Source organism: Halichoerus grypus, chromosome 8 (assembly GCF_964656455.1).
Source record: "Halichoerus grypus chromosome 8, mHalGry1.hap1.1, whole genome shotgun sequence".
Lineage (NCBI taxonomy): Eukaryota > Metazoa > Chordata > Mammalia > Carnivora > Phocidae > Halichoerus > Halichoerus grypus.
Window position 1 is genome coordinate 139819244 of NC_135719.1, and position 27543 is coordinate 139846786.

Below are 27543 nucleotides of genomic sequence, written 5' to 3' on the forward strand. Positions count from 1 at the left end.
AAACTCCGGATAAACACGCCTCTCCCAAGCCATGGCTGGCCTTTCCCGAGCAAGCAGCTCCGGGGCTGAATGGAGCCTTTTAGCAGAACTGGGCAATATGCCCTCCCTGCTGACATGTACCAGTCAATGGGGAGCCTGATGTCATTGGGAAAGCACTTCCCAATACTCCAGGTTAATGGGCTGATGGGCAAGAGAATTCACTCCTCTGGGATGGCATGCCTTGAATGGGAAGCCTACAGATGGAGACCCAGTCCTCAGCTATACAAGTAACCTGCTGTGACCAGTTGATCCGACTGCAGCTATAACTGGTCCTTATCTTATCCCCACCTCCCCCAAATGTTCCCTCCCCAGTATCCTGGTTCCTTGGAATCAGAGTCCAGCCAGGGCTCTGGAGACCAGTTCCGATTCTGTCTCTGTCCCTGGTTTCTACCACCCACTGCCAGAAAGGACCCCTTCTCCACCTTAGCTAATGTTCAGCCCCCTCAGAGGCTGTGCCCTGCCCTTGTGATCCTGTTTTACGTCTGAGCAGCTGCTACTTCTAACCCGGCCCACCACACTGCCCACTGAGCACTCTGCAGCTCCTGCTGGGAAAGCACACTGACTAGTGTGGTCGCTGGTCCTGACCTTTCCCAGCATGCAGCTGGGCACGTCACCGAGGCCAGGGAGGTCTTCACTTCGGATATGAAGTGTGAGCGGGTTGAGCATGTGGCACCACGTTAGGCCTACAGGAGCATCCCTCCCAAAGCTTCAGGCCCCCGTGGAAGAGGACAGCCCTCCCAAGGAGAGAAATGTCCCAGCTGCTGGCCCCCCTCACGTGGGGAAGGGTTTCCTGGCCCTAAGGTCTCAAAAATGGAGCCTGTGTCCTGCTCACCTGGTCCTCTCTAGCGCTCCCTTGTGGTGGAAAAAAAAAACTGGCCTGAGAGAGAGGAGCCAGATTTTTTGTTCAAAATGTTCCGCCTCTTTGAGTCTCGGTTTCCAACTCTATAAAAATTGGATGACATAATATCTAACATCCCTTCCAGCTCTGAGAGCCGACATATTAAGTTCCTGTACAAATAACTCACTCACACTGATCTGCTTATGTTCAAATCAGTGGCATCAAATTTTCCATAATAGCTGAGGTTGGTTAAAATGCACAGTGACCATCATATTCACAAATGCCCCCATGTGCAGCCAGCTCTCCAGTGCACGCCTGGAAAGAAGAACCAAGCCAAGTCTAGTCTGGCTTATCAGCCCCCAAAGATGCTTCAGACAGGGCTCTAGAGCAGACCGACACTCAAGTCTTAATCCAGGGAGTCTTGGAAAAAAGAACCTTCTGTTTTTTTTTTGTTTTTTTTTTTTGTTTCCATGATGTTGTTTGGATTTGTTTCTCCACTCCTCCAGGACTGATTTTCGGGCAAGAGAACAGTGTCTTAGAGAACTTAAACTGGTAAGGCTTTTCCAAGAAACACAGCATAGAAATCACACCCTAGAAATAGAATTCAAGTGACAGCTAGAGATTGCTATGAATTCATTCTCTTGGCTAAACCAAAACCAGAGGGGAAGAAAGGCAAATAACTCTCCAGTAAAAATAAACAGAGAGATCATATAGCGGATGCCAACTGCAAGGGACAAAATTTTCAATTGGTGATGATTGATTCCTTCAGAGTAAAAAGACCACAAGCTAGTGTGGTGGGTATTGGGAGGAGGTGTTAGAATCTACTGATCCACATTTGAGACTTGGAACATTTCTGTGACTAAGCAAGTGTTCCCTTCTCTTAGTATGATTAGTATGATTTCTAACTAAGATAGAAAGGAAGCAGGTCTAGGCAAATTCAAATAGGAGCCCTTAAAACTTACATTCAAAAACTCTGATAATGATATTGACAGTGAGGGTCACAACTGATTTGAAGGAGCAGTGCAAGCTCCACAGCCCCCCCCCAAAGAAAAGCCCACTGCCCTTAGGCCACCCAGTTATGACCCCATTCCACAACACCCCTGGCGACCATTAACTTCCAAGAGCCTCTGCGAGCCCCAGGGAGCTGTTACCTAAGCACTGGCCTTCCAGAAGCCAATAGCCATCGGTGCAAGAGCAGGTATACCCTCCTTCCGTGTTGATGCAAATCTGGGTAGGGTTGCACTGGTGAGAATCCGTTGCACACTCGTCCACATCTGTAACACAGACATATTCCGGAAAACGTCACCTACGTTTATCCAGAGCCCTGGAGCCACCAGGAGTGCGGGCTGCTTGCTTGTCCTTCTGGGAAGGAGGTGATAATGTCTACAGGTTACATCCAAGGAGACGGACACCCCTCCCTGATGGATACCACCAGGAGACACTGACCTTCTTGGAGGGGGCAGACCTAGTCTGCTCCCCAGAAATCCACAAAAGAAAATGGCCAAGAAGAGAACACACATCCTGGGGGAGTCTTCTGAGGTCCCGCCCCATCACTTTCTGAAAACAGGTCACCTTGATAATAACCATGACTTGATTTAGAAACACGTTTTGTCTTAGGTGGATTCATGCGGGTGTTAAACAGGGGTCTGTTGTGTAACTGCCCAAGAAACACCTCTGAGAACATAACAGAAGAAAAATAAACATCTCCCGCCAAAGGAAGCTAGGAGTGGAGCCACTTGATTGTATCCTTCACGAGAATCGTTCAGCCTGGGGCTCCTGCACCTTCCCGAAGCTTCACGGAGCCCTGCAGCCTTCCTCCCTGCTCCAGAGCTCCTGGGACTGATCTCCTCCTGCCCTCTGCTCTCTGCACAGCTGAATGCCCCTGGCCGTCTGTCTGGCAGTGTGCGGGTACCTGTGTCCAAGTCAGCCCCTTCTCCCTCATCAAGAGCTTCAGAGCGTAGAGACCAAGCTATACGCATGGCACATTCCTCAGGACATCCGGTGTACACACTCAGCTCTCAAAACTATTTCCATGGAAACAAATCCTTCTGCCCTTTCTCCCTGCACTGCACTTGAGAGAGAGTACTCGGCATCCTGTAACAGGACCTCCTGACACCACACACTCTCACTTCCATCTGGAGGAGGAGACTTTCCGTAAACATTCATCTATTAATTCACTGCACGGGATCCATCAAGCACCCCGGATCCCACGTCAGTGCCTCCCCTCCTCGTCAGCCTCCCTTTCCTATCCGTACTTTAGCAGGGCGCCTGCATTTCGCTCCCCTCACTCCTGCACTCGGGGAGGCCTCAGCTACATCTTCTCCCTGCCTCCTCCAAAAGGACCACACGCAGTTGGAAACAGTATTAAGAGCTACTCACCGAGCACGTGTAGCAGGCATATGCCGTGTACGCACGTCATGTGTATGTGTCGTGTGCACGTGTCCCACGCACATGTAGTGCGCATGTCGCGTGTGTATGCGGTCTGCCCGTGTTGTGTGCACAGGTCGCGTGTATATAGCACACGTCACAGATGCTACCATATTTATTCTCACAAACCCTGCCAGGGGGACTCATGACCCCCATCTTACAGATGGGAAAATTGTGCTGATACAGTGAACAAGTAAGTACCAAGCCAAGAGCTGAGCCCAGGGCTCCCTGCCTCCCTGACTCCAAACCCCGCTGTGCAGGAATGGCCGAGGTCACATCACCAAGGCGGGTTCAGGTGACACCACCACAGTCCACCACCCCCCTGCGACACGTCAACACCGATGATGCCAATCAATCCCCGCCCCACCCCAAATGATCAGAGGTCTGGGCATTGCGGGAAACCAGCCTTCAGTCCTCTAAATACGCAGCTTCCAAGAACCCGGCTCCAAGGTGGTGGCAGCCTCCGTTCCAAGCCGACACGCTGATGACGTGCAGCCTCCGTGGCAAAAACCCAGCCTGTTCTTGGCTGCAAGAGCTCCTGCCTCTGCCCTTGGCCTCCATTCCACCCTCAGGGCTGCCCACCCGGCAAAGCCTCCCAGGGGAACCAGAGAATAATGCTTGGCCAGCAGCCACGCAGGCTCCAATCCCTATCGAAGACTATGATCATAAATAATGTCACTATCGGCCAGCGCATAGTTACATTTTTCTGGCCGGGAGTGATGGATGGCAGCCCTACCCTGGGAACAACAATGCCTCAGGAATTTGCATGCTTTTTCCTGCCTTGAGGGGATTAAAGGGTGAGAGGGACCCAAGGGGAGAAGAGCCATTAGACTTGGTGATACCAAGTTCCCAAGACTCTGTGTTTGTGTAACTCGCGACACACACAATATGCCGACGGACTCCCGCAGAGAGAAACCGACTCGTACCAGTGGGCCAGACGGAGCTCCCCAGGGGCATGTGGGGCCTGAAAGGACACAGGCGTGCATGCACACGCACACACGCACGTGCAAAACAGTCCAGCCTAGAAACTACATCTTGAAAGTGCATTTTTTGAAACACTCCGCCGCTTTTACTGAGTTAAAGAATTAACTCGATTCGACGGCAATTCTGTCGACGTATGTTCAAAACTCTACATTTTCCACTTTCACTCACCGAATGGATTGTCAACATATACATATTTTTTTGAGAACCCTCTAAGTCCCTGGAGTTTTTTGGAGGGTGTGTCTTACCTTTATATCCTGAAAAACATACCTGGTGTGACGCTGCGTCCATAGTAAATGTTCAGTAATTCTTTGGTGAATGAATGAATTGAACACATGAGCAACAAACATGAATGCCTTTAAGCCCCCCGGACAAGTTTCCACAGCCAGCGTGCTGGCAGGACCGTTTCTGGTGTATGGACTTAAAAGACAACCCACAACCAACCCCCCCTGAAAACCACCGTCAGCTTACACACCTGGTGGAGCAGAAACTAGAATGTTCTCACCGCGGGGTTCCACCGGGGCTGAAAGACTCAACACACATTCCAGCTCACAGCTGAATTGCTTACATTAAATACATTCGACTTAAATAGGAAAAATACATCAAACCACTCCAAGGACATTCTTTGGCAAAGGGTCCTTTTCTGCATCAATGGAAAAGTACAAGTTACAGCAACCTGAGTAAGTGTCATTATCCCCGTCTGCAAACCGCACCTGCTAGTTCCTTTCCCGTGGGATACTTAGGAAGAGTCTCCCAAGAAAGAATGCTCGGTTCATTCAGTCCTTTACTTACGGATTCATTCATCCTTTATGTTCTACTGTGGCTCTGTGTGTGTGCATGTGCGTGTGCGTGTGTGTGTTTGTGTGTGTCCTATTGAACCTCCAGGCCATTTGGGAGAGCTGGCCTGCAGCAGGGCCCTCCAGCCATGTCGCTCCCAGACGGAGGGTCTCCTTAGAGTCCTCTGCCCCCTCCCTGCCTCGCTCCTGGGAGCTGTGGTCCTGGTCAGCTGCCCAGGCACCTGGACGATTCCACCAGAGCATCCGTGGCTCGTCTCTCCCCAGGTGGCACAAGGTCCGTTCCCTCTCCACGTGGCCAGCGCCCCAGCAACCAGAGGAGAGAGCTCGCTCCCGCCTCCAGAACCTGGTGGCGGATCGAAGCCCCAGCCCTGCACCTGCCCAGGAAGAAACTGTCCTCTGCACTGAGTGGCACAGCTCTGCTGACCTGTGCAGCTTTGTCTGAGCTGTCACCTCTTCCATCAGACGTCCCCAGAGTGGCCTTCGATGGAAACCTTCTCAATCTGAAACAACTGCTCGCTCCGGAAGGTCATCAAGATCAGTCACCTCCTTGCCACCCTCTCAGGAGGCCGCAGGCCGGACTGGGTTCCCAGGCCTCAGGACAGTGGCCCACATATTAGGGATACTTGTTTAGGATTTTCTCACATCCCCGACCTGATGGAAAGCTTCACGTGGGCAGGTGCGCTAAGACAATGTGAATAAAGGATGTCCATCAAGGTCAGTTGGGATCTCACAGTGGCGGCAGATGGAGGAACTGGCCCCAAGACATCAGAAGGCAACTGCCCGACAGCCCAGACAACAAAACAAATGGACTCTTTCAGGCTGACTCGAGAAACACCGCGGGAAGGGACCACAATCTTTGCGTTGGTTCATGGGTTCTTCTATAAAGAGATCCATCAGCAAGCATAACAGACTAAAGGTACTGTCATAAATCGGTTTGAATATAAACAATATGCATATGCATGCCAGCTCTTTATCATATTTGAATATACATACCATATACAAAGATGCATTTACACGTCCACATTTATTCCTGAGAGTTAAAGGGAAAATACTTAAACGGTTTTCATAGCACACACTCTAATTGAAATTAAAGGTCCTTTAAAAACTGTAAAACAAAACAAAAACCAATGATTCATCCATGCCCACGGGAAGGACATTTCCCAAGTCGTTCTGCCTGCACCAAAGCCTAGGAGGGGAAAAAAAAGACCAAAGGGCCAAGACCTCCCCAGAAAGGGCTGGTGGGTAAAAAAAAAATAACCTCGGGGGCAGGCAGAGCTGGATGTGAATCCAGGCTCCCGCTCTTGATAACTAGGTATCACTGAGCAAGTTCATTAGGCTCCCCGACCCTCCTCAGGTGTTCTGCTAAATAGAGCTAAGTAGAGTTCGTAAGTTAATGCGTGCCCAGGTCCTATGGCCACTGCCTGGCACACGGTAGGTGCCCAAGAAATTTTAGTTCCCTTCCCCAAGTGAGGTGCTATTTCTAACAGCTGTGAAAGGTAGGGGATGCATGCCCCTGCCTCGGCTGGCTTTGTTCTGGGATTCACCAAAGACACCAAGCTGACAGCACTGGGGCTCAGAGGGCTGTAAGCATGATCTGCTCTATCGTAACCACAGCCGGGGACTTTTCCCCCTAGAGCGGTAGACACGTGGCAGGAGACTGGGATAGAGTGAAAACAGATAGGGTAGGTATATTCTTTCATGGGGCCTCAGTTTCCACCTCTGCACTTCGGCATCTATGGGTCCATTTACGATTCCACAATGGCAGATGTCCGAAAGCCTAGGAGTACGTGTGTCCGACCTGAATTCCAGAGCCAAACGTGATCAACATTTACCCCACCTATGCTCTTCCCTCTTGCCATGTCTTCTGCTCTCCAATACTGCGGATAAGCGAGGGGTCATCCTCGTGAACCCCTGTGCACAAGCTCAGAGGAATGTCTCTGTTCTTGTGTGAGAACAGCCATCAGCCAAAGGGAAACATTCTCACTGGGTGACACTGGGAGAAAACATCCAAAAGTATTTGGAAGGCAACACCTTTCCAAAGGCCTTTTTTGGAAATGGCAAAATCATTTCCTTGGTAGTAAATTTTTACCCAGTGAAACAACGTGTTTTCCCAGCCCATTTTTGTTCCTTCCTTGCTCAAGCTAACGGGGCTTGATAAGAAAGAAGAAAGTAACAATGGCACATTCCTACGCCTCCAGCTGAAGCCAGTCTCAGGCCTGCTGCTAGGCTGGGTCAATGCCATTTTTCAGCGAGACAAGCCCAGCCAAGGCTGGAAGCTACACAGGACCTACTTCCCAAACACCTGCTTAATTAAAGACCTCAGCGTTTGAGAACTCGCTTGTTGAAATCCCAGGACATCTGCACTCCATGTGTTTTATGGGTCCTGGGCAATAGTCAGGAACCAGATCTTTCTGTGTTTACAACACTTTTCTCAATGCTTGATATTACGCTTAGAATACAAAGCTTGCTCATATTGCGCTGCTAATTAGGCAACAAATATGTGGTCCATTTTTCCAAACAACAACAAAAAAATCCTTTCCTCTTGGATGAAACCAGCTGGAATGCAGGTTCCCACCTCTCTGTGGATTCTATTTTTCTATCCATAAAGTGAGAGCTTGGAGGAGAGTTCTGGAAGGCCCCTTCTAGCTATGACCTTCTACAGAAACAAACTATGCAACTAATGGAGAGCACATTGTTTGGTCTTGGGTAATTATTTTCATCAGAGTGCTTGGTAAACATCAGCTGACTTCAGCTGCTTTCAAAATGGGCAGAGAATTGGCCAAGCCCATTCAACTTCTGCCAGCGTATGAATGGTCACTGAAGTTGCCGGGGATGGGGGGGCGAGGAAGGGATGACACATATCTTCCCTCTTGAGTGTCAGGCATCAAATTGTCCCGACAGCAAGGAGCCAAAGCTGCTTATGGCCAGCCTCGACGTGGTATTTTTTTTTTTTAAAGGGCATGAAGCTTTAATTATTACCATGATTGGAAACCAAGCAAACGTGGAGCTCAAACTAGATTTCCATTTACTGAAATTCATGCCATTTGTCCATCAACAGAGAAGGATTTTTGAACCCATACAAGCCAGTGGTTCCCAAACCTAGCCACCCAAGAGAACCGCCTGACTCAATCAGAATGTCTGGGGTTGAGGCTTGGAAAGCTGTTTAAAGTCAGCTACATGATTCCAGTGCAAAACCGTATTTGGAACTTGCCATGCCAGACCAATACTTCTCACACTTGCATGTGCGTATGAACCAGTGGGGAGCTGGCTAAAATTCAGGGTCTGGTTTGGTAGATTTCTGCATTTCTAACAAGCTCCCGGGCTTGCCAATGCTGCTGGCCCTGGGGCCAAACTTTGTGCAGCAAGGGGCTAGATTCTCGTGAGTGATACTTGGTTCCGTATCCGTGCAATCTGCTCAGAGTTTCAGAGGCTGTTCAAGGAGTCCAGGAGAGAACTGAAGTGTTCAAATATCAAGTCGACGATTCCTAACTGGGTATTTCTCTACGATCAAACCCACGGGTTACTATACACTATTAGGATTTTAGAGTCTTACTAAACAAGTTTGCAGCTCAGTCTACACCAGACCAAAGGCTCTCCTGGTATACAGAAACAGCCGTTATTCAATTCCACCCTGCAGTGTTGGAGTGCCTCGGGCGAAAGCATCGTGTGCCTTTAGAAGTTCTGGCCCGCTTCAGTTAGCCGTGGTGTTTGATTTCCTATGAGTAAACTCAGTTTCCCAAACATTAACAGAGTTCTTAGAAATACTGATTCAAAGTGATGAGAAAATGTGCAAAAGATTCCAATTAGAAAGAAGGACAGTGTCTTTCCTCTGAATGCAGACCATCCCTTTTCCACAAGCACGGTCTAGAAATCCTACAGCCCTTGAATCTTACCATCTTCGCTGCATCTCCCCACAGGCTCCTCCTCCTTGTCCCCTCTGAGCCTATTCCTGCCCCACGTCCTGACTTCCTTGTCACCCTCAGTGCCACAGTCTGTGATCTCCTTGTCCCCGATCCTCTTCTGATACCATGGTTAAGGGCATCACTGTTTCCTAGTATCCCAGGCTAGAAACCTTGGGCATTCTTCAATCCTTCCCCCAACTCCCTATTCTCACACAATTCTCCTTCTGGAAATCTTGCAAATTCCCCTCTTTCTTTATGTCTCCCCCCAAAGACTCCAAGGCTTCATGGTATTTTCTCTAAATGATTGAAATAACTTTGTTACTAGTCTGCCAGCCTCCAGTCTCTCCCCCTGACGGCAAGCTAAACACAACCTCCAGAACCATCCAAGACACAAAAATGATCATGTGGCTCTACTCCTCAAAATGTTATAGCCCCTCCTTAGAAACGCCATAGCTTTCTTTTGGCACCTCGGCAACCTAGCACATCAAGCCTACTTCCCTACTCCAACATGTGCTAAGCACATCTAGCTTTACAGCCCTTCATATTGTAATTACGTAGTTAGCTGCATATGGCCCATCTCCCTCTACCAAACTGAGAGTTTCTTGAAAACCAGAACTGGGTCTTATTCACATCTGTATCTTAAGCTCCTAACACAGTGCCTGGCATGGTGGAGAGAGTATGGAAATAAATTATATTTGAATGAAGGCACTTCATTCTTGGAGTTTTCTGAAAGCAAGAGGGAAAGTGTGTTAGGCCACAGGGCATCAGAAGAAAGCAGTTCAACCATCCATTCCTTTAGAGGCCTGTATCTCATCCCCATGGGTTGAAGGCTATCTGGCAGACAGCTCCAACTCCAGTAAAGCCCCAAGCCTCAGCCTGTCATGCCTGGGGCTTTATTCCCACCCCAGGCTTTGCCCAGGGCTGATTTGAGCGTGTCCTCAACTCCAAAGGCTTTGACACGCCATGTGCTTGGCCTGACGGAGTAAGCTATATTTCCTCTTTCCTCCTAGAGAGCGGGATGTCCCGTCAAGGACGAAGTTTATTTTCAACAATCACTAGAAGGAGGAACATCAGAGGAGGGAAAAGCTACACCTTCATTCCGGCCTGAAAATGGGCTCCAATGGGACCTCTGAGGGCACAACCAGGAAATCCAATCCATTTTTCAGGTTCAGGACAAAACCCTCAGCCTGGGGCTGCCTGTGAGAATGCCCAGCTGTGCAAACTCACCCCAAGGAATCAGCCTATCGTCAGCAACACACACTCCCTGCCAGGTCACTCCCAGAGCCTGATAACGAAATCTTCATGTGTTTTGTTCCCCACACCTGAGTTCAGAAACCCTGCTCCCACTTCTGACTCCATCACTAACTAACCAGGGTGCCACTGTGCATGTCACTGACCTTCTGCATTTGCTTTCTTATCTGTGAAACTGGGCCACTACCCTCCTAGTGCTTGCAGGCCAGTGGGGAAGACTGCCATAGAAAAGAAACAAATGTGTGGAGGGCATTGCACGGGGCTATGAGAACATAGAACTGGGAATGTCCCAAATCTGGGAGGTGAGGGCAGGTCCTGACACTGAACAATGATGTAGAGGAACGGTTCCTTCACATACACCTAATCTGGAATCCTGGGACAAGGGAGGGAAGTGACAGATGGCTCTTTCAATATAAGAAGTTACAAGCAATAGGCCAGCAGGTGATTAAGAATCTAGATATTTCATCGTGAGAGCAACCTACTATGTCTCCTCTCCTCCCCCACCCCTCCACCCTGCTCCTGTCTCTAGCAGACAACCCCAGCACACCAGAGAATAACTCTTAAGGCTACAGCTCAAGAGAAGGTAAAACCTCAAGGCAAGGAGGAAGAGGGGATAAGCATGGAGAGATCAAAGGGGTTGGGAAGAGGATACTAGGGATGTTGTCTCCTGGCTGAGGGGGGGTGGGGGGGGCACATGTCCTGAGAGTCTGGAAGTGAAGGCCCACCCCAAACAGCCCAGGGCTGAAATAGCCGCACCTGCTCCCCACCACCCTTTGGCCTTGGTAAGAGTTGGATTCTATCACTTGAGCCTAAAATAAATATTTGAACTAATTAAACACTTTTCTGAATTGCGTGTTTACCCAGCCCATGGAATAGAAGCTGTCCTTTTATAGCCACCCTTCTCTGGTCCCTAGCAAATCCCTGGATTTCTCTAGTGTGGAAGGCAGGGAGAGGAAGGAGCTGCATGTGGGGCCAACCAACTAACTGACCTGCTAGACCACTCTGGCACCCCCCATAAAGAGTAAAGTGCCCAAGTCCCAGTGGCAATAAAAAGCTAAATAGGATTCATTTAGGCCACATATATTCACCATGAACCAATACTGCTGTAGGTACTAGGGATTCAAAGATAAATGACACATGGGTCATGTCTGTTTAGTTTAGTAGGGACCAGATAAGGGACCAGATAATTCCAATTAAATATGGTAAGTGCCATGCTGGAGCAAAGCATGAGGTCACTTGCAGGAGGAACAGACTTCCTGGAGAAGATATTTGGGTGGATCTAGACAGATGATGTGATAGAGGCTGCCACAATTGGATACTGTCCTCCAATATCCATTCTCCCAACTAAAGACTGTATTTTTCAGCTTCCCTTACAGTGAAGTGGGACTATGTGACTAAATTCTGGCCAGTGAAACATAAATAAAAATAATGCATTACAGCTTCTGAGTCATACTTTAAAATAATGAGTGTGTGGTCCCCTCGTCACTTCTCTCCTCCCTCTGGCTGGAATGTAGGTGTGATGGTGAGAACCAGGACAGCCATCTTGGATACAGAAGTGAGAGCCACATATTGAGTTTGGCCAAGCCACTCTACCCGCCCTGAACTACCTGCCTCTGGACTGTACCATGAGGGAAGATTTAAATTCTCTCTTATCTAAACTAGTGTGTTGAAGGTCTTTTTGTTATAGCAGCTTAGCTTGTAACCTAATACAAATGAATAGGAGTTAGCCAAAAGATGGGCTCCCTGTGGCCCTGCCCTCCTAAACCTGACGGGTGGATGCACACTGGCCTGGAGTTTCCCTGCGACCCTTCCCTGATAAACCTAAAGGAACTAGAAAAGGGGAAACAAAGTCCAAAGTTAGTAGGAGGAAAGAAATAATGAAGATCAGAGCAGAAAGAAATGGAAGCTAAACAAAAAATAGAAAATATCAACGAAACTAAAACTTGATTCTTTGAAAAGATAAACAAAAGTGATAAAACTTTAGCTAGACTCACTAAGATAAGAGAGAGGACTCAAATAAATAAAATCAGAAATGAAAGAGAGGAAGTTATAACTGATACCAAAGAAATACAAAAGGCCATAAGAAACTACTATGAAAAATTATACGTCAACAAGTTGGGCAACCTAGAAGAAATGGATAAATTCCTAGAAATATGGAATCTTCCAAGACTGAATCATGAAGAAATAGAAAATCTGGATAGACTGAAACTAACAAGGAGATTGAATCAGTAATCCAAAACCTCTTGACAAACAAAAGTCCAAGACCAGATGACTTCACTGGTAAATTCTACCAAACATTCAAAGAAGATTTAATACCTACCCTTCTCAAATTCTTCCAAAAAATTGAAGAGGAGAGAACACTTCCAAACTCATTTTATGAGGCCAACATTAACCTGATACCAAACCCAGACAAAAACATCACACAAAAAGATTACAGGCCAATATCCCTGATGAACATAGATGCAAAAATTCTCAACAAAATATTAGCAAATTGAATTCAACAATACATTAAAAAGATCATACCCCATGATCACATGGGATTTATTCCAGGGATGCAAAGATGGTTCAACATTTGCAAATTAATCAATGTGATACACCACATTAACAAAATGAAGAACAAACATCATATGGTCATAAAATTCAGCATTCATTATGATAAAAAACTCTCAACAAAGCAGGTATAGAGGGGATGTAACATAATAAACATAGTAAAAGCCATATATGACAAACCCACATATAATATCACACTCAATGGTAAAAATCTTAATGTTTTTCCTCTAAGATCAGGAATAAGACAAGAATGCTCACTCTCACCACTTTTATTCAACATAGTATTGGAGGTCCTAGCCAAAGCAATTAGGCAAGAAAAAGAAATAAAATGCATCCAAATGGCAAAAGAAAAAGTAAAATTGTCACTATTTGCAGACAACATGATTTTATATATAGAAAACCCTAAAGACTCCACCAAAAAAACTGTTAGAACTAATAAACAGGGGTGCCTGGGTGGCTCAGTCAGTTGGGCATTCAACTCTTTTTTTTTTTCTTTAAGATTTTATTTATTTGAGAGAGAGAGCAAGCACGAGAGAGCACCAGTAGGGGGAAGGGCAGAGGGAGAAGCAGGCTTCCCGCGGAGCAGGGAGCCCGATGTGGGGCTCGATCCCAGGACCCTGGGATCATGACCTGAGCCGAAGGCAGACGCTTAATGACTGAGCCACCCAGGCACCCCGGGCATTCAACTCTTGATTTCAGCTCAGGTCATGATCCGGGGGTTGTGGGATCAAGCCCTACATTGGGTTCCATGCTCAGCATGGAGTATGCTTGAGATTCTCTCTCTCCCTCTCCTTCTGCCCCCCCCCCCGCTCATATTCTCTCTAAATAAATAAATAAAAAAAATCTTTTTTAAAGAAAAGAATAAACAAATTCAGTGAATTTGCAGAACACACTATCAATATACAAAAACCTGTTGCCTTTTTATACACTAACAACAAACTAGCTGAACAAGAAATTAAGAAAACAATCCCACTTTCAATTTCATCAAAAAGAATAAAATAATGGGGAATAAATTTAACCAAGGAGATAAAAGACCTGTACCCTGAAAACTACAAGACACTAATGAAAGAGACTGAAGAAGGTACAAACAAATGGAAAGATATTCCATTTCATCGATTGGAAGAATTAATATAGTTAAAATTTCCATAACACCCAAAGCAATCTACAGGTTCAATGTAATCCCTATCAAAATCCTAATAGCATTTTTCACAGAAATAGAACAAACAATCCTAAAATTTGTATGGAACCACAGAAGATCCTGAATAGCCAAAGCAATTTTGGAAAGAAGAACAAAGCTGGAGGTATCACACTCCCTGATTTAAAACTATATTACAAAGTTATAGTAATCAAAATGATGTGGTATTGGTATAAAAGTAGACATATAGATCAGTGGAACAGAACAGAAAACCCAGAAATAAACTCAATGTATATAGGGTCAATTACTTTATGACAAAGGAGGCAAAATATAGAATGGGGGAAGGACAGTCTCTTTAATAAATGGTATGGGGAAAACTAGACAGCCACATGCAAAAGAAAGAAAAAAGAAAAGAAAAGAAAAGAAAAGAAAGAAAGAAAGAAAGAAAGAAAGAAAGAAAGAAAGAAAGGAAAAAGAAAGAAAGAAAGAAAGGAAAAAGAAAGGAGAAAGGAAGAGAGAAAGGAAGAAAGAAACTGGACCACTATGTTACACCATACACAAAAATTAACTCAAAATGAACTAAAAACTTGAATATAAGATCAGAAACTACAAAACTCCTGCAAGAAAATATAGACCGTAGGCTTCTTGACATGGTTCTTGGTGATAATTTTTTGGATCTGATTCTAAAGACAATGATAATAAAAGCAAAAATAAATGAGTTATATCAAATAAAAAAGCTTCTACACACAGCAAGGGAAACCATCAACAAAATTTTTAAAAAACTAAAAAAAAACAGTCTACTGGATAGGAGAAGATACTTGCAAATCATATATCCAATAAGGGGTTAATATCCAAAATACACAAAGAGCTCATATGACTCAATAACAAAAATAAATAAGCAAATAATCTGATTTTTAAATGGGCAGAGGATCTGAATAGACATTTTTCCAAAGAAGATACACAGATGGCCAATGGGCACATGAAAAGATGCTCAACATCACTCATCATCAGGGAAATGCAAATCAAGACCACAATAAGAATGGTTGTTATCAAAAAGACAAGAAATAACAAGTGTTGGTAAGGATGTGGAGAAAAGGGAACCCTGATGCACTGCTTGTGGGAATATAAAATGGTATAGCCACTATGGAAAACGGTATGGAGGTTCTTCAAAAAAATTAAAAATAGAACTAACATATGATCCAGGTCTACTTCTGGGTATTTATCCATAGAAAAGGAAAACACTAATTTGAAAAGATATTTGCAACCCTCTGTTCATGGCATCATTTTTTACAATAGCCGAGATAGGGAAACCACCCACGTATCCATCAATGAATGAATGAATGGATAAAGAAGTTATAGCAGGGGCTCCTGGATGGTTCAGTCGGTTAAGCGTCTGACTCTTGATATAAAATAAATAAGTCATGGGGATATAATGTACAGCAATGTGACACTAGTCAATAATATTGTATTGCACACTATGTAGCTTTAAATGGTGACAGAGGGCACCTAGACTAATCGCAATCATTTCACAGTGTCCCCAAATATCGAATCATTAGATTGTACACCTGAAACAAAAGTCAGTGAGGAACAGCATGTACAAAGGCACAGAGGCATGAGAGGTACAGCACGTTCAGAGAGCGAAGAGCAGTTACCATGAGCAGACATACCTGGGTGAGCACAGTGAGTGCAAGGGGAAGGGGGAGTGGATTCCATTTGTAAAAGGGTCACATGCCATGCTAAGGATGCTGGAGGAGGAGGAAATGGGAGAAGGAAGAACTGGAAAGGGGAAAAGAAAAGAAAAAAAGACATAGAGACAATGAGGAGGAAAAATAAAAACACAGCCATCCTCTCTGCATGTGGGTACTTGTATGGGCTCTCAATTGATTCCCCCCAAAAGCCCTAGCCCTTCGCAGTTCTGTAAAACCTAGCATTAAGTTTTATGTTTTGATGAGCTCTCTGAGTTCACTTCAACCAGAACAACTTGACCTCCATATATTTTTTAAAAAGCACAATAAGGTGAGCCTGAAAAAATGTGGTCCTTGATTCTAAATGGTTGAGTCATGAGTCTGTTCATAAGAGTCTGCCCAGCTGGGTTCTTAATTAATGCTTTTTTGATAAGAGTTAGTAGCAGTCATGAAGGAAATTCTCATAAAGAACAATCAAAACAAATGGCCCCAGGTAAGTCCCAGTGACCACCACACGTCTCTGTGCCCCTCTGCCACAGACTTGCTAGAAGTTGTCTGCAATCACTCCTCTACCTCTGCATCTCCCACTCTCTCTAACTCACTCCCATCAGACTTCCAGGTGTTTAATCCTACTACAGCCTCCCTTCAAGGTCACCAATGATTTCCACAATGTCAAATCCAATGCTAAGTCTTTATCCTTACTACTTCTCAGTATTCTTTGGCACGGTCAACCTCCCCCTTCTTCTTTAAAGATTTTCTCCATTAGAATTCCATGATCCTCACCCTCTCCTGGTTTGGAAACTTCCCTAAGGTTATCTTGGTAGTCAGTATGGATGGGTCAGGACACAACACAAGCCTTCCTTTTGAGCCCAATCTGCTGTCAACCCTCACACCCTAGCTGACCCGCAGCCTTGCACAGACAAAAGAAGTCAATAAGTATTTGCTGAACTAAAAAATGCTGCCAATGGCAGAATATTACAACAAAAAGGAATTTAGAAATCCTCCAGTCCAATGTTTCTCTACCTTGACTGTACATTTGTATCACCTGGGAAGCTCTAAAATATATTATAGAGGCCCACCCCAGACCAAATAAATCACAACCACTGAAGAGGCTCAAGACAGATTTTAATGTGCAGCTAGATTAACTACTGATCTAGCCCAATGGTGTGTATTAGAATCACCTTTGAGGCTTGTTTTTAAAAATAAATAGAGATCTTGATTCAAGACGTCTAGAGAGAGTCCCAGGAATCAGTGTTTTTAATAGGCGTCCCAGCCGATGCTTGTCCAGGTATGCGTACTTGCAGAAACACTGGACTAGTCCAACCACAAGACCGAGCAACTCGAAAGCAGGATCTACATTGTATTTACCTTTGTAGCCTCCTACTCTAAGCACAGTGCTTGGCACAGAATATTCATTCAAAAACTAGTTGCTCACCTCACACTCATTAGGATGGCTGCTATAAAAAGGAAGGAAGGAAGGCAGAAAGGAAAAAAGGAGGGAGGGAGGAAAAGAAAGTATTGGTGAGAATGTAGAGAATCTGGACCCCTCATGCACTATTAGTGGGAATGTAAAATGGTGCAGACACTGTGCAAAGCAGTATGGTAGCTCCTCAAAAAAATTAAGCATAGAATTACCATATGATCCAGCAATTCCATGTTTGGGTATATATACAAAAGAATTGAGTGGCGCCTGGGTGGCTCAGTCAGTTAAACGCCCAACTCTTGATTTCAACTCAGGTCCTGATCTCAGGGTCATGAGTTCAAGCCTCGAGTAGGGGCCTACTTAAAAAAGAGAAAGGAATTGAAAACAGGGTCTTGAAGAGATGTTTGCACACCCATGTTCACAGCAGCATTATTCACAATAGCCAAGAGGTGGAAGCAACCCAAATGTCCATCGATGAACAGATAAACAAAATGTGGCATATACATACAATGGAATATTATTTGGCCTTAAAAAGGAAAGAAATTCTGACACATGCTCTAACATGGATGAACCTTGAGGCCATTACAATAAGTGAAAAAAGCCAGTTACAAAAAGACAACTTTTGTATGATTTCACCGATAGGAGGTACCTAGAGTGGTCAAACTCATAGGAACACAAAGTAGAATGGTGGTTGCCAGGGGCTGGGAGGAATGGGAAATGGGCAGTCAATGTTTAATGGGTATAGAGTCTCTGTTTTGCAAGATTTAAACGTTCTGGGGATCTGTTTCACAGCAATGTGAATAGACTTAACACTTGAACTGTACACTTAAAAATGTTTAAGATGGTAAATTTCATGTTCTATGCTTTTACCACAATAGAAAATTTAATACCTGTAAATCAAAGCCTATTTGCTCATTTAATTTCATTCTAAATTGTATGAATTGTTTCTACCCAAAGGCATAATCGACCTGTGATCTGAAATCAAGTCCCAGTTTAGAAGCACACGACAGGTTCCTGAAGAGCTTAACCCTTAGCCCCAACAGCCCACATCTGCTCTGTAGCCCCCTTCTCCACAATGGAATGGAGTCTTGAGTCTCCCTGCATGGGAGCAGAGAATCCCGAGAAAGGGACTGGAGTAGGCGAAAGATGGAAGTGTAGAAGAGATGAGGAGGGAGGCAGGGAAGCGGGGAAAAAGACGGCTAGACTGTGACATGGTGCGTCTTGTAGTTTAGTAACTCAGTTCAAAGGATGGCACAGTTTGGTGGGGATACGGGCTTTGGAGTTAGATCCATTTCAAATCCTGCTGCCCCATTTTTTTTTAGCTGTGTAATTTTAAACAAGCATTTTTCTTGTTTTTCTCTTTGTTTTTAGCTTCTAAAAGCCTTGGTTTCCTGGCTTTCCCCATGGAACATTAACTCCTGGCGTTTTGGGAGGATCCTGTGCAACTAAAGCCTTTAAATCAGCACCTGGCATGGAAATGGCCCTCGGTCAAGGTTAATTGTTACAGCTTCAAGTCAAGAAGGAGGAGGAGGAAGAAAGGAAAGAGGGAAAGAGTCTACCTCCTAAAAGAAGGGGAAAAAGAAGGATCGAAAAGCAGGTTCTAGTCCAGACTAGACTTGCCTTCAAGCAAGTCTTTCTTAGCCTGTTTACTCCTCTGAAAAGCGAGGTCTGAGGTCTCTTTTATCTGGAAAGGCTGATGAATCTGAATCTTCTATGCTCCAGATGAGTTTCCTATCGTCATCACTGTCTACACCTCTTACCTATGCAGAGCTAAGGAGGCCCTCTGGAGGACGCAAGAGGAAAAGACATAAACATGGCTAGAGATGCCCACAACTTGCCTCTGCATAAAAATGAGGACAGGACTTTGCAGACCCAGACTATTACAAAGTAGGGAGAAAACTCAAGGTAAGGGGGTGACCTGGATGAGGAAGGGCTTCTTACCTGATGCCACTTAAAAAGTAAAGGGAGGAGCGCCTGGATGGCTCAGTTGTTAAGCGTCTGCTTTTGGCTCGGGTCATGGTCCCGGGGTCCTGGGATTGAGCCCCCCATCGGGCTCCCTGCTCAGCGGGAAGCCTGCTTCTCCCTCTCCCACTCCCCCTGCTTTTATGAAAGCATGGGGACAAGACCCGTGGGCAGAAAGCTGTCCCCCACTCCCCCTGCTTGTGTTCCCTCTCTCACTGTGTCTCTCTCTGTCAAATAAATAAAATCTTAAAAAAAAAAAAAAAAGTAAAGGGAGCACAACTGAGTTACCAGCTTTCTAATCAGTCGAGGTCAAGTGTCTATTATAATATATCAACCTATTACAATGGATGGCTATTGTTACAGTATATGAACATTGTTTTAATATGTGAATGTTCTTGCAATATATAAATCTTGTTATTATGTATAAACATTGCCATCTTTCCTGAGATTTACTCTGAAATAACAATGTTTTAATATTTCCCTCTATCTCTCTTTCAAGACCTGTTTAATAGGCATCTTCAAAAGGCTTCTCAAAAGCTTAGGAAGACAGAGAAGTTAATGATTCACTCTTTTCTCCTTCCATGCCAAAGTGGAATTTATTCAAAAGGGAGAAAATGTACTCATCAAAACAAGGAATGTTCATCCATTCATTCATTTAACCAATATTCATTGACCAGTGCAGAATGGATATGCATTTTTCATCCTTTGTCTTCAAATGCCCTTTTAGAAACAGAATTCAAATGTTTTTATCTACCTATATTCTCTTAGGCAAGTCCAAGGTACTACCCACCTGTTATTTTAAGGGTTAAAAATGAAGTGGAGATGGTTAGCATATAGAACAACAAGTACACATCAGGAACTCAAACAGCTTCACCACTGACTAGGTTTACGTCCATTTTGCCTATTTACTCTCAGGGATTCAGTTAGATAAGAATTTCCCCTGGAGATGTCATTTTACATGCATTTCTAGAGACTTACCAGCAGAGAGGAAGTACTTTCCTCCAGGTCACAGGAGAAACAAATGGGAAACCAATTACCTAGTTCTAGGTAATTTAAGACTAGCTCTGATGGGCTCACACTACCAATTTTGCAAGCATCCTCTCACCCACCCACTCAGTGTCTGCTTCCCAGGCCAAAGGAGGAAGGGAGTAAGACAGAAGACAATTTTGGAGGGCCATTAAATTTTTGGTGCTTATTTGCAAGGCTACTTTGGAATATGGAATGGACAAATTGGCTGAGCAGAAAGAGGTAATCCTTTGAATGCGTGGTCACTAGACATTCACTTGTCATTCATTAGATCAACAAACCTTTACCAAACAATTTCTACATTCTTGGCATTATGTTAGGCACTGTGGATACAAGAGTGAATAAATCATATTCCAGACAAATTTTGCAGAATCAGTATCACACAGATCATACTCCCTATTGACAATGCAACTAAGTATAAATCAATGACAAAAAAATAAATAAGCCAACTCCCATAAATGTGTAAAATTTAAAACTCATCACTAAACAAATCATGGATCACAAGAAGTAATCACAATAAACCAGAAAATTCTTAGAACTTAATGGTAATGAAAATGCTACATATCTAAACTTGTAGGACACAGAGAGAAATAGATAGTCCTAAATGCTAATATTAGGAAAGAAGAAAGGTTTAAAATTAGTGGGCTAAGCATCCAGCTTAAGAAGTTGGAAAGGAACAAGAAATCCAAAAAATTAGAAAGAAGAAGGTAACAAACAAAAGAGCAGAAATTAATGATGAAATAAAAAGCAAAAAGTGATCAAAGAAATAGAGCAGGTCAACACAGCCAAAAGTTGTTTTTTTGAAAATGACTAATAAAATGAATATGACTTAAAAGCATTTTTTTAAAAGAGCACATATTAGGAATGAAAATTGCAACAGAACTACAGATTCAGCAGAGATTCAAAAGATAATACAAAGAATGCCCCCAAAAGATGCAAATTAATCTGAAAACTTAAAAGGACAAATTCTTTTTTTTTTTTAAGATTTTTAATTTATTTATTTGACAGAGAGAGAGAGAGACAGCGAGAGAGGGAACAGAAGCAGGGGGAGTGGGAGAGGGAGAAGCAGGCTTCCCGCTGAGCAGGGAGCCCGATGCGGGGCTTGATCCCAGGACCCTGAGATCATGACCTGAGCCGAAGGCAGACGCTTAATGACTGAGCCACCCAGGCACCCCAAAAAGGACAAATTCTTAGAAAAACATAACTTTGCAAAATTGACTTAAGAAGGAATAAAAAGTTCTAACTGTCCCATAACTGTTATATCCATAGCTAAAAATCTTCCCATTAAAAAAACAAACAAGCCAAAAAACAAAAACAAGAGACCCTGATGATCTTTTGGCAAATTCCAATAAACTTTCCATGAATAGATCATTCTAGCCTTCCAGAGAATAGAAAGGGAAGAATATCCACTCTACCAAGCTAATATGTTGATACCAAACTCAGCGACTGATTTCAGCTCTTGATTTCAGCTCAGGTCATGATCTCGGGGTCGCGGGATTGAGCCCCGTGTGTTGTGCTTTAAGCTCAGCTGGGAGTCTGCAGGAGATTCTCTCTCTCCCTCTTCCTCTGCTCCTCCCCCCACTCACACTCACTAAATAAATAAATAAATAAAATCTTTAAAAAAAAGGAATGTGACAGGCCATTTTAACATATAGACATTGAGGAAAATATCCTAAGCAAAATATTAGTCAAACAAATCCTGCAGTATGTTTTAAGCAAATTATACTATATCGTGACTAAGTTGGTTATCTTAGGCATGAATGAAAGGTGGCCTAATAAAACCTATCAATGTAATTCCCAACATAAGCAGATTTTTTAGCATATAATTATCTCAACAGTTGTAGAAAAAAATCGTAAAATTTAACACCCACAAATTTTTTTTTTTTAAAGAAAGAAAACTCAACAAAACTCATTCTTAATGAGGGGTCATTACACACAGTTCTTATACCATCAGGAAAAAGACAAGGATGCCCATTGTCACACCTATATTTAGCATTATTCTAAAGGTACCAGCCAGTTCAGTAAGACATGAAAAATATATTAAAGGTATAAAAATTAGAGAAGAAACAAAACTCCCATTATTCATAGATAGCATGATTGTCAAAATAACCCAAAAGATTCTACAAAGATTTGGAAATAATAAGAGAATTTCACAATCCATCTGGATAGAAGTTCAATATTCAAAAATAAATTGCATTTCTATATACTAACAACAAAAGGGAACCCTGAAATTTTTTAAAAGATACCATTCATATAGCAACAAATAATATAAGATTCCTAGGAATGAATCTTGACAAATATGTTCAAGACTTGTTTGGAGAAGATTATAAAACCTTATTAAAAGATATTAAAGACCTTAAAAAGGGGAGAGATTTGATGTTCAAGGATATAAAGACTCAATAAAGTAAAAGTATCATTTCTCTTCAAATTTAGCTAAAGACTCAATAAATTACAACAAAAATCTCAACAGAGTGTTTTTGTTTCTGTTTTTGTTTTAAGGCACTTGGCCCAAGAATGAAGACATTCCTGAATAAGAAAGCGCAGGAACCTGTCTTATTAGATAACAAGACTTATTATAAAGCTATAATAATTAACGCTGAGTAGTATTGGTGCACAAATTGTCAGTGGAAAAGAACAGAGATAACAGAAAAATACAACACAGGTGGGGAACCTGAGTGGCTCAGTCGGTTAAGCATCTGACTTTCGATTTTGGCTCAGGTCATGATCTCAGGGTCATGAGATCGAGACCCGAGACAGGCTCCATGCTGGGTGTAGCCTGCTTAAGATTCTCTCTCTCCCTCTCCCTCTGCCCCTCCCCTCCCTAAAAAAAATACAACACAGGTGTGGAGTTGATAGGTAAAACGGGGGCCATTACAAAGTAATGGGGAGAGAAGGAACTATCCAAAAAAAGGTGTTGAGGTAACTAGTCATTGTCCATACAGAGAGAAGTGAAACTGGATCTGTGCTTCTCACCATATACACAAATAAAATCCAAATGGATTCAAGATTTCTATGTGAAAGGAGAGACCTTAAAACTTTTAAAAGACAACATAAGAAAACATATTTATAATCGTAGGCTGGGGAAGGATTTCTCAAACAAGCCCTCACAAAAACACTAACTACAAAAGAAAAGATTAATAAATTTAACTACATTAAAATTGGGAATGTCTGTTGCTCAAAAAACACCATAAAGATAATGAAAAGATAAGCCACAAACTGGGAGAAGATATTTGCAACCTGTAAATTGGAAAAGGACTGGTAGGTAGATATATAAAGAATTCATACAAATCACAAGTACAAAAAAAAAAGAATTCAATAGAAAATTGAGCAAAAGATAGGATCAGACAATTTCACAAAAGAGGAAACACAAATGGCCAATACATATATTAAAAGATGATTTACAGGGAGACAAATGATAAGAGACTCTTAACTCCAGAAAACAAACTGAGGGCTGCTGGAGGGGTGGTGGGTGGGGGACGGGGTGACTGGGTGATGGGAATTAAGGAGGGCACATGATGTAATGAGCACTGGGTGTTATACGCAACTCATGAATCACTGAACTCCCTCTGAAACTAATAATACACTATATGTTAATTAATTGAATTTAAATAAAATATTTTTAAAATAAAAATAAAAGATGATTAACCTCATTAGTAGCCTAGGAAAGGCAATTAAGAGCATGAGGAATAAAACATTTTACAACTATAGATTGGCAAAAAATCAGTAAGTCTGTCAATACCAAGTGTTGGTGAGATTGTAGATCAAAAGAAACTCTTCATCACTGCTGATTCGTGTGCAAACTGGTGTAACTAGTTTGAGAAACAATAAAGCATTATTTTATAAAGTTGAAATTTCCATACCTTATGGCACAGCTGTATGGTTCCCAGAAGAATATTCGTAACATTATTCTTTGTAATAACAAAAAAAAAACTAAAAACAGCCCAAATGTCTTTTGACAAAAGAGGGAATCAATACATTGTGCTACAGTATGTCCTCACAGAGAAGAAGCAAAACAAAGCAAAAAATAAGCTGCAGCTACACACAACAACATGGACGGGAATCTTAGAAACATAACGCCAGATGAAACAAACAAGCCTCCGGAGACCTTGGAAGGAAATGCCGGGGGTGATGGTGGAGAAGCCCACAGGTTCTTGGGTCGGGTGCTGGCTTCTCCCATGTGCACAGTTAATAAGCTTCTGGCTTACATATGTCATATAATTTTGTGTATATGGCAAATATTGCATAAATCCTTTCCACAATTCAGCTTGTGGTTTACTAAGACAGACCGACAACAGCTACAATACATTCTGATAAATAATGGACCAATTTTTTTCAAATGGTCTGGAAACAATTAGTCCTATAGATTTTTGTTAAGTTTTTATTTAAATTCCAGCTAGTTCACTTACAGTATAATATTAGTTGCAGGTTTACAATATAGCGATTCAAAAATTCCAAACACCACTCAGTGCTCATCCCAAGTTCCCCCTTTAATCCCCAACACCTATTTCACCCATCCCCCCACCCACCTGCCTTCTGGGAACCATTTGTTCTCTGGAGTGAAGAGTCTTGGGGGCGCCTGGCTGGCTCAGTCGATGGAGCGTGCAACTCTTGATCTCGGGGTTGTGAGCTCAAGCCCCACATTGGGTATAGAGATTACTTAAAAATAAAATCTTAAAAAAAAAAAAAAAGTCTGTTTCTCGCTTTGCCTCTCTAGTCCTGTAGATTTTATAAGAACTAAGGGCTCAGGGCACCTGGGTGGCTCAGTCGTTAAGCGTCTGACTTCGGCTCAGGTCATGATCCCAGGGTCCTGGGATCGAGCCCCACGTCTGGCTCCCTGCTCAGCCGGGAGCTTGCTTCTCCCTCTCCCATTCCCCCTGCTTGTGTTCTCTCTCTCACTGTGTCTCTCTCTGTCAAATAAATAAATAAAATCTTTAAAAAAAAAAAAAAAAGAACTAAGGGCTCTACTGCATACTAATAATATTAATAATAATATTGTGAGATAAGCAGGGCTGGAGTTGTTATTCTCATTTTACAGAAGAGAAAACAGAGAATCAGAGAGTTTAAGACATTTGTCTAAGATCACACAGCTAGTGAGTGGCAGAGCTACGGTCAGACCCAAATATCCTGGCCCCGGCCATGAAGTCTTTCTGTGGATGCTTCTCCCTTCAACACTCGTAGGAAAGATTCTAGTCTATTTCTGATACCTCAGTACTGCACTCCTAACATGATCCTGGTCCATCTTCAGAAAAGCGTTATTCCATTGCTCTTAAGATTTTCTTTTCTCAGTCTTGGGGCAATGGTGCATCCCTGGGCCATTATTCCAGTTTCAAAAGCTCTTGGAAGCTATCCTGCACTTTGTAAGTGACTAATGGGACTTTTTTTTAAAGAGCAAAAGTTAATAACTCTAATGAAACACATCTTAGGGAATATATGGCTACATCTAGCTACGCATCCTACCTATTGAACACCTTCTAATATCACAGGCTCTGTATACATTCTCTCTTCTAATCCTCACAGAGAAACTTCTGACATAAGCATTACCCTCATTTTACAGATAAGAAAGCCAAGGCTGTTCCTAAGATTTACTATAACAAGAGGCCAGGAGATCAAGAAGGACCAACAGCTCTGCACATGTGAGCAGAGGCATTTGGAGGGCATGACCAGCAGGATCACCACGTTAAAATAAAATGGGATCAGAAACACACAGGTGCTTTGATGTGGGATGATGATGATGCTTATACACGGTAATAATCTACCACTCTTTGTTTTTTATTTTTTGTTTTTCCTAAGGGCAGGAGGCGAAGGAGAGCAGCACCAAAGATTCAAGCAGGGCGCTAGGCATTTCTTGACTCAAGCATCGTAACAGCCTGATGTTTCCATAAAGAGGATTCATGGCATTATCTCCCTAACAACTTTTTTAACGAAAGGGAGAGTCAGTTGTCTCTGAGGGGCGGTGTGTGGGGTGGCGTGGACACCTGCATCCCTGAGAACAGGTGGGTGGCACAGATGACTGTTCAAGGCCCCTTCCTTCTCTACTAGTGATCATCCCCTAGTGTCATGGAAGGGTGCCTGGAAAACGTGTGCAGAACCAGCTGGAGAGTGCCTCCTCTGTTATCTGTCACTCTTGGCTCACAACAAACTGATGGGTCTTCTGTTTCTTCTGTTTCCATGTGGAAGCCAGGCTCCCAGGTACAGCTCTTGCCCACTCAACACCCGAACTCCCTTCGCGTGGTAACAATCCCACAATTTTCCTCTGAGGAACCCCCTTTCAGTGCATGCGTTCCAGGTGGCTTTCAATCCACTACTGGCTCCTGGGGGGGACACTTCCTTGTGACGTGGTAAATCAAAGCCTCCCATGTTGCCGGCCACAGTGATGAACTCAGGGATGGGCACGTGAGCCCCGTTGGCTACCAGAACCTTACCACATCCTTCTGCTGGAGTTCTAGGGATCGAGCCACTCTCTCTGGGTTCCTAAATGGATAAAACAAAAGCCTGCAGCTGCCAGGGGCTATTTCTTGAGTGAGCCTTTTCTGAGAATGAAGAAACCTTTGTATTTGGAGACAGGAGATAAAGAGAGGAAAACACCCAAGTCCATATGGTATCACTTGAACCCTTGAATCCCACCATGTCTGAGGCTAATTCTACTCATGGCTTTTTCAATTATGAAAAAATAAATGATATGGGCATGTAGGTGTGTGTGTACGTGCATATGTGTGTGTTTTGCTATTTTATTTTTTTGCTTAAACCACTTTGAGCTGGGTCTCTGTTGCTTGCAACCACAATTAATACACTCGTGTAATCAAATTGCCCTACAGCTTTATTGAACTGCAGAGTCCTGATATTGGCATTCACTGTCAAAAGCTAGAGCACCAAGAGTAATATAAAGTGAATGTGTTTCTTAGAAATCTCTGCAGAACACATCAGTCTAAAGTAGCTCTTCCCAAACACTTCCATGTCGAGGCACACAGAAAATTCTAGAAGTGTGTAAGGCACAATGGGGAGAGCAAAGGCGATTGGGCCAAGGATTCAGGCAGCCCAAGTCCCTGCCAACCATCCCAAAAGCTGAAGGGACCAATCCCCAGGCACACCTATCTCCCAGGAGCCAGGTGGGAAGCCTTACTAGAGGAAAGTAAAAGTGGAAAGTGGGAGAACATGCTTCAGAACAAGTCCTCAAGTGAGTCTGCTCTTATCAAAATGAGTGACCTGCCTTATCTGACAGTACATTCTTCTTCCTCCATACACCATTCTGGAACAAAATGCTTTTAAATTATTAGCATTGTTTTTCGAAATCCCCCTGCCAAAACGCAGCTATTTCTGCACAGTCAGGCTTTCTAGGGTGTGCGGCTGTGGATTCATAGGAAGGACCCCTCGCTCTGCTGAAACTGCTGTTGCTTTTTACAGCAGACCCAGACTAGCAGCCAAGAAACAAGGGGACAGAAGGTCACTGGATTGGGGGTGGAGGGAGGAGTCTCCATAGAGCTAGGCCAAAAGAATGCCATTATTCAAGAAATGATGGAAGAGTTTCTT

General features: G+C 43.6%; 1 protein-coding gene across 4 annotated transcripts in view; it reads right to left on the reverse strand.

The window, feature by feature from the left end:
- The window catches only part of FBLN5 (fibulin 5), a 75828-nt gene that overhangs the window by 20650 nt on the left and 27635 nt on the right, over positions 1 to 27543 (reverse strand). For 2 of the 4 annotated variants that reach the window (XM_036097507.2, XM_036097506.2), the window contains exon 5: positions 2029 to 2151. The exons of the other annotated variants lie outside the window; for them this stretch is intronic. In XM_036097507.2, coding sequence (XP_035953400.1) covers positions 2029 to 2151 — 123 coding nt within the window. The remainder of the gene's footprint in view (positions 1 to 2028; positions 2152 to 27543) is intronic. 4 annotated transcript variants of the gene reach the window in all.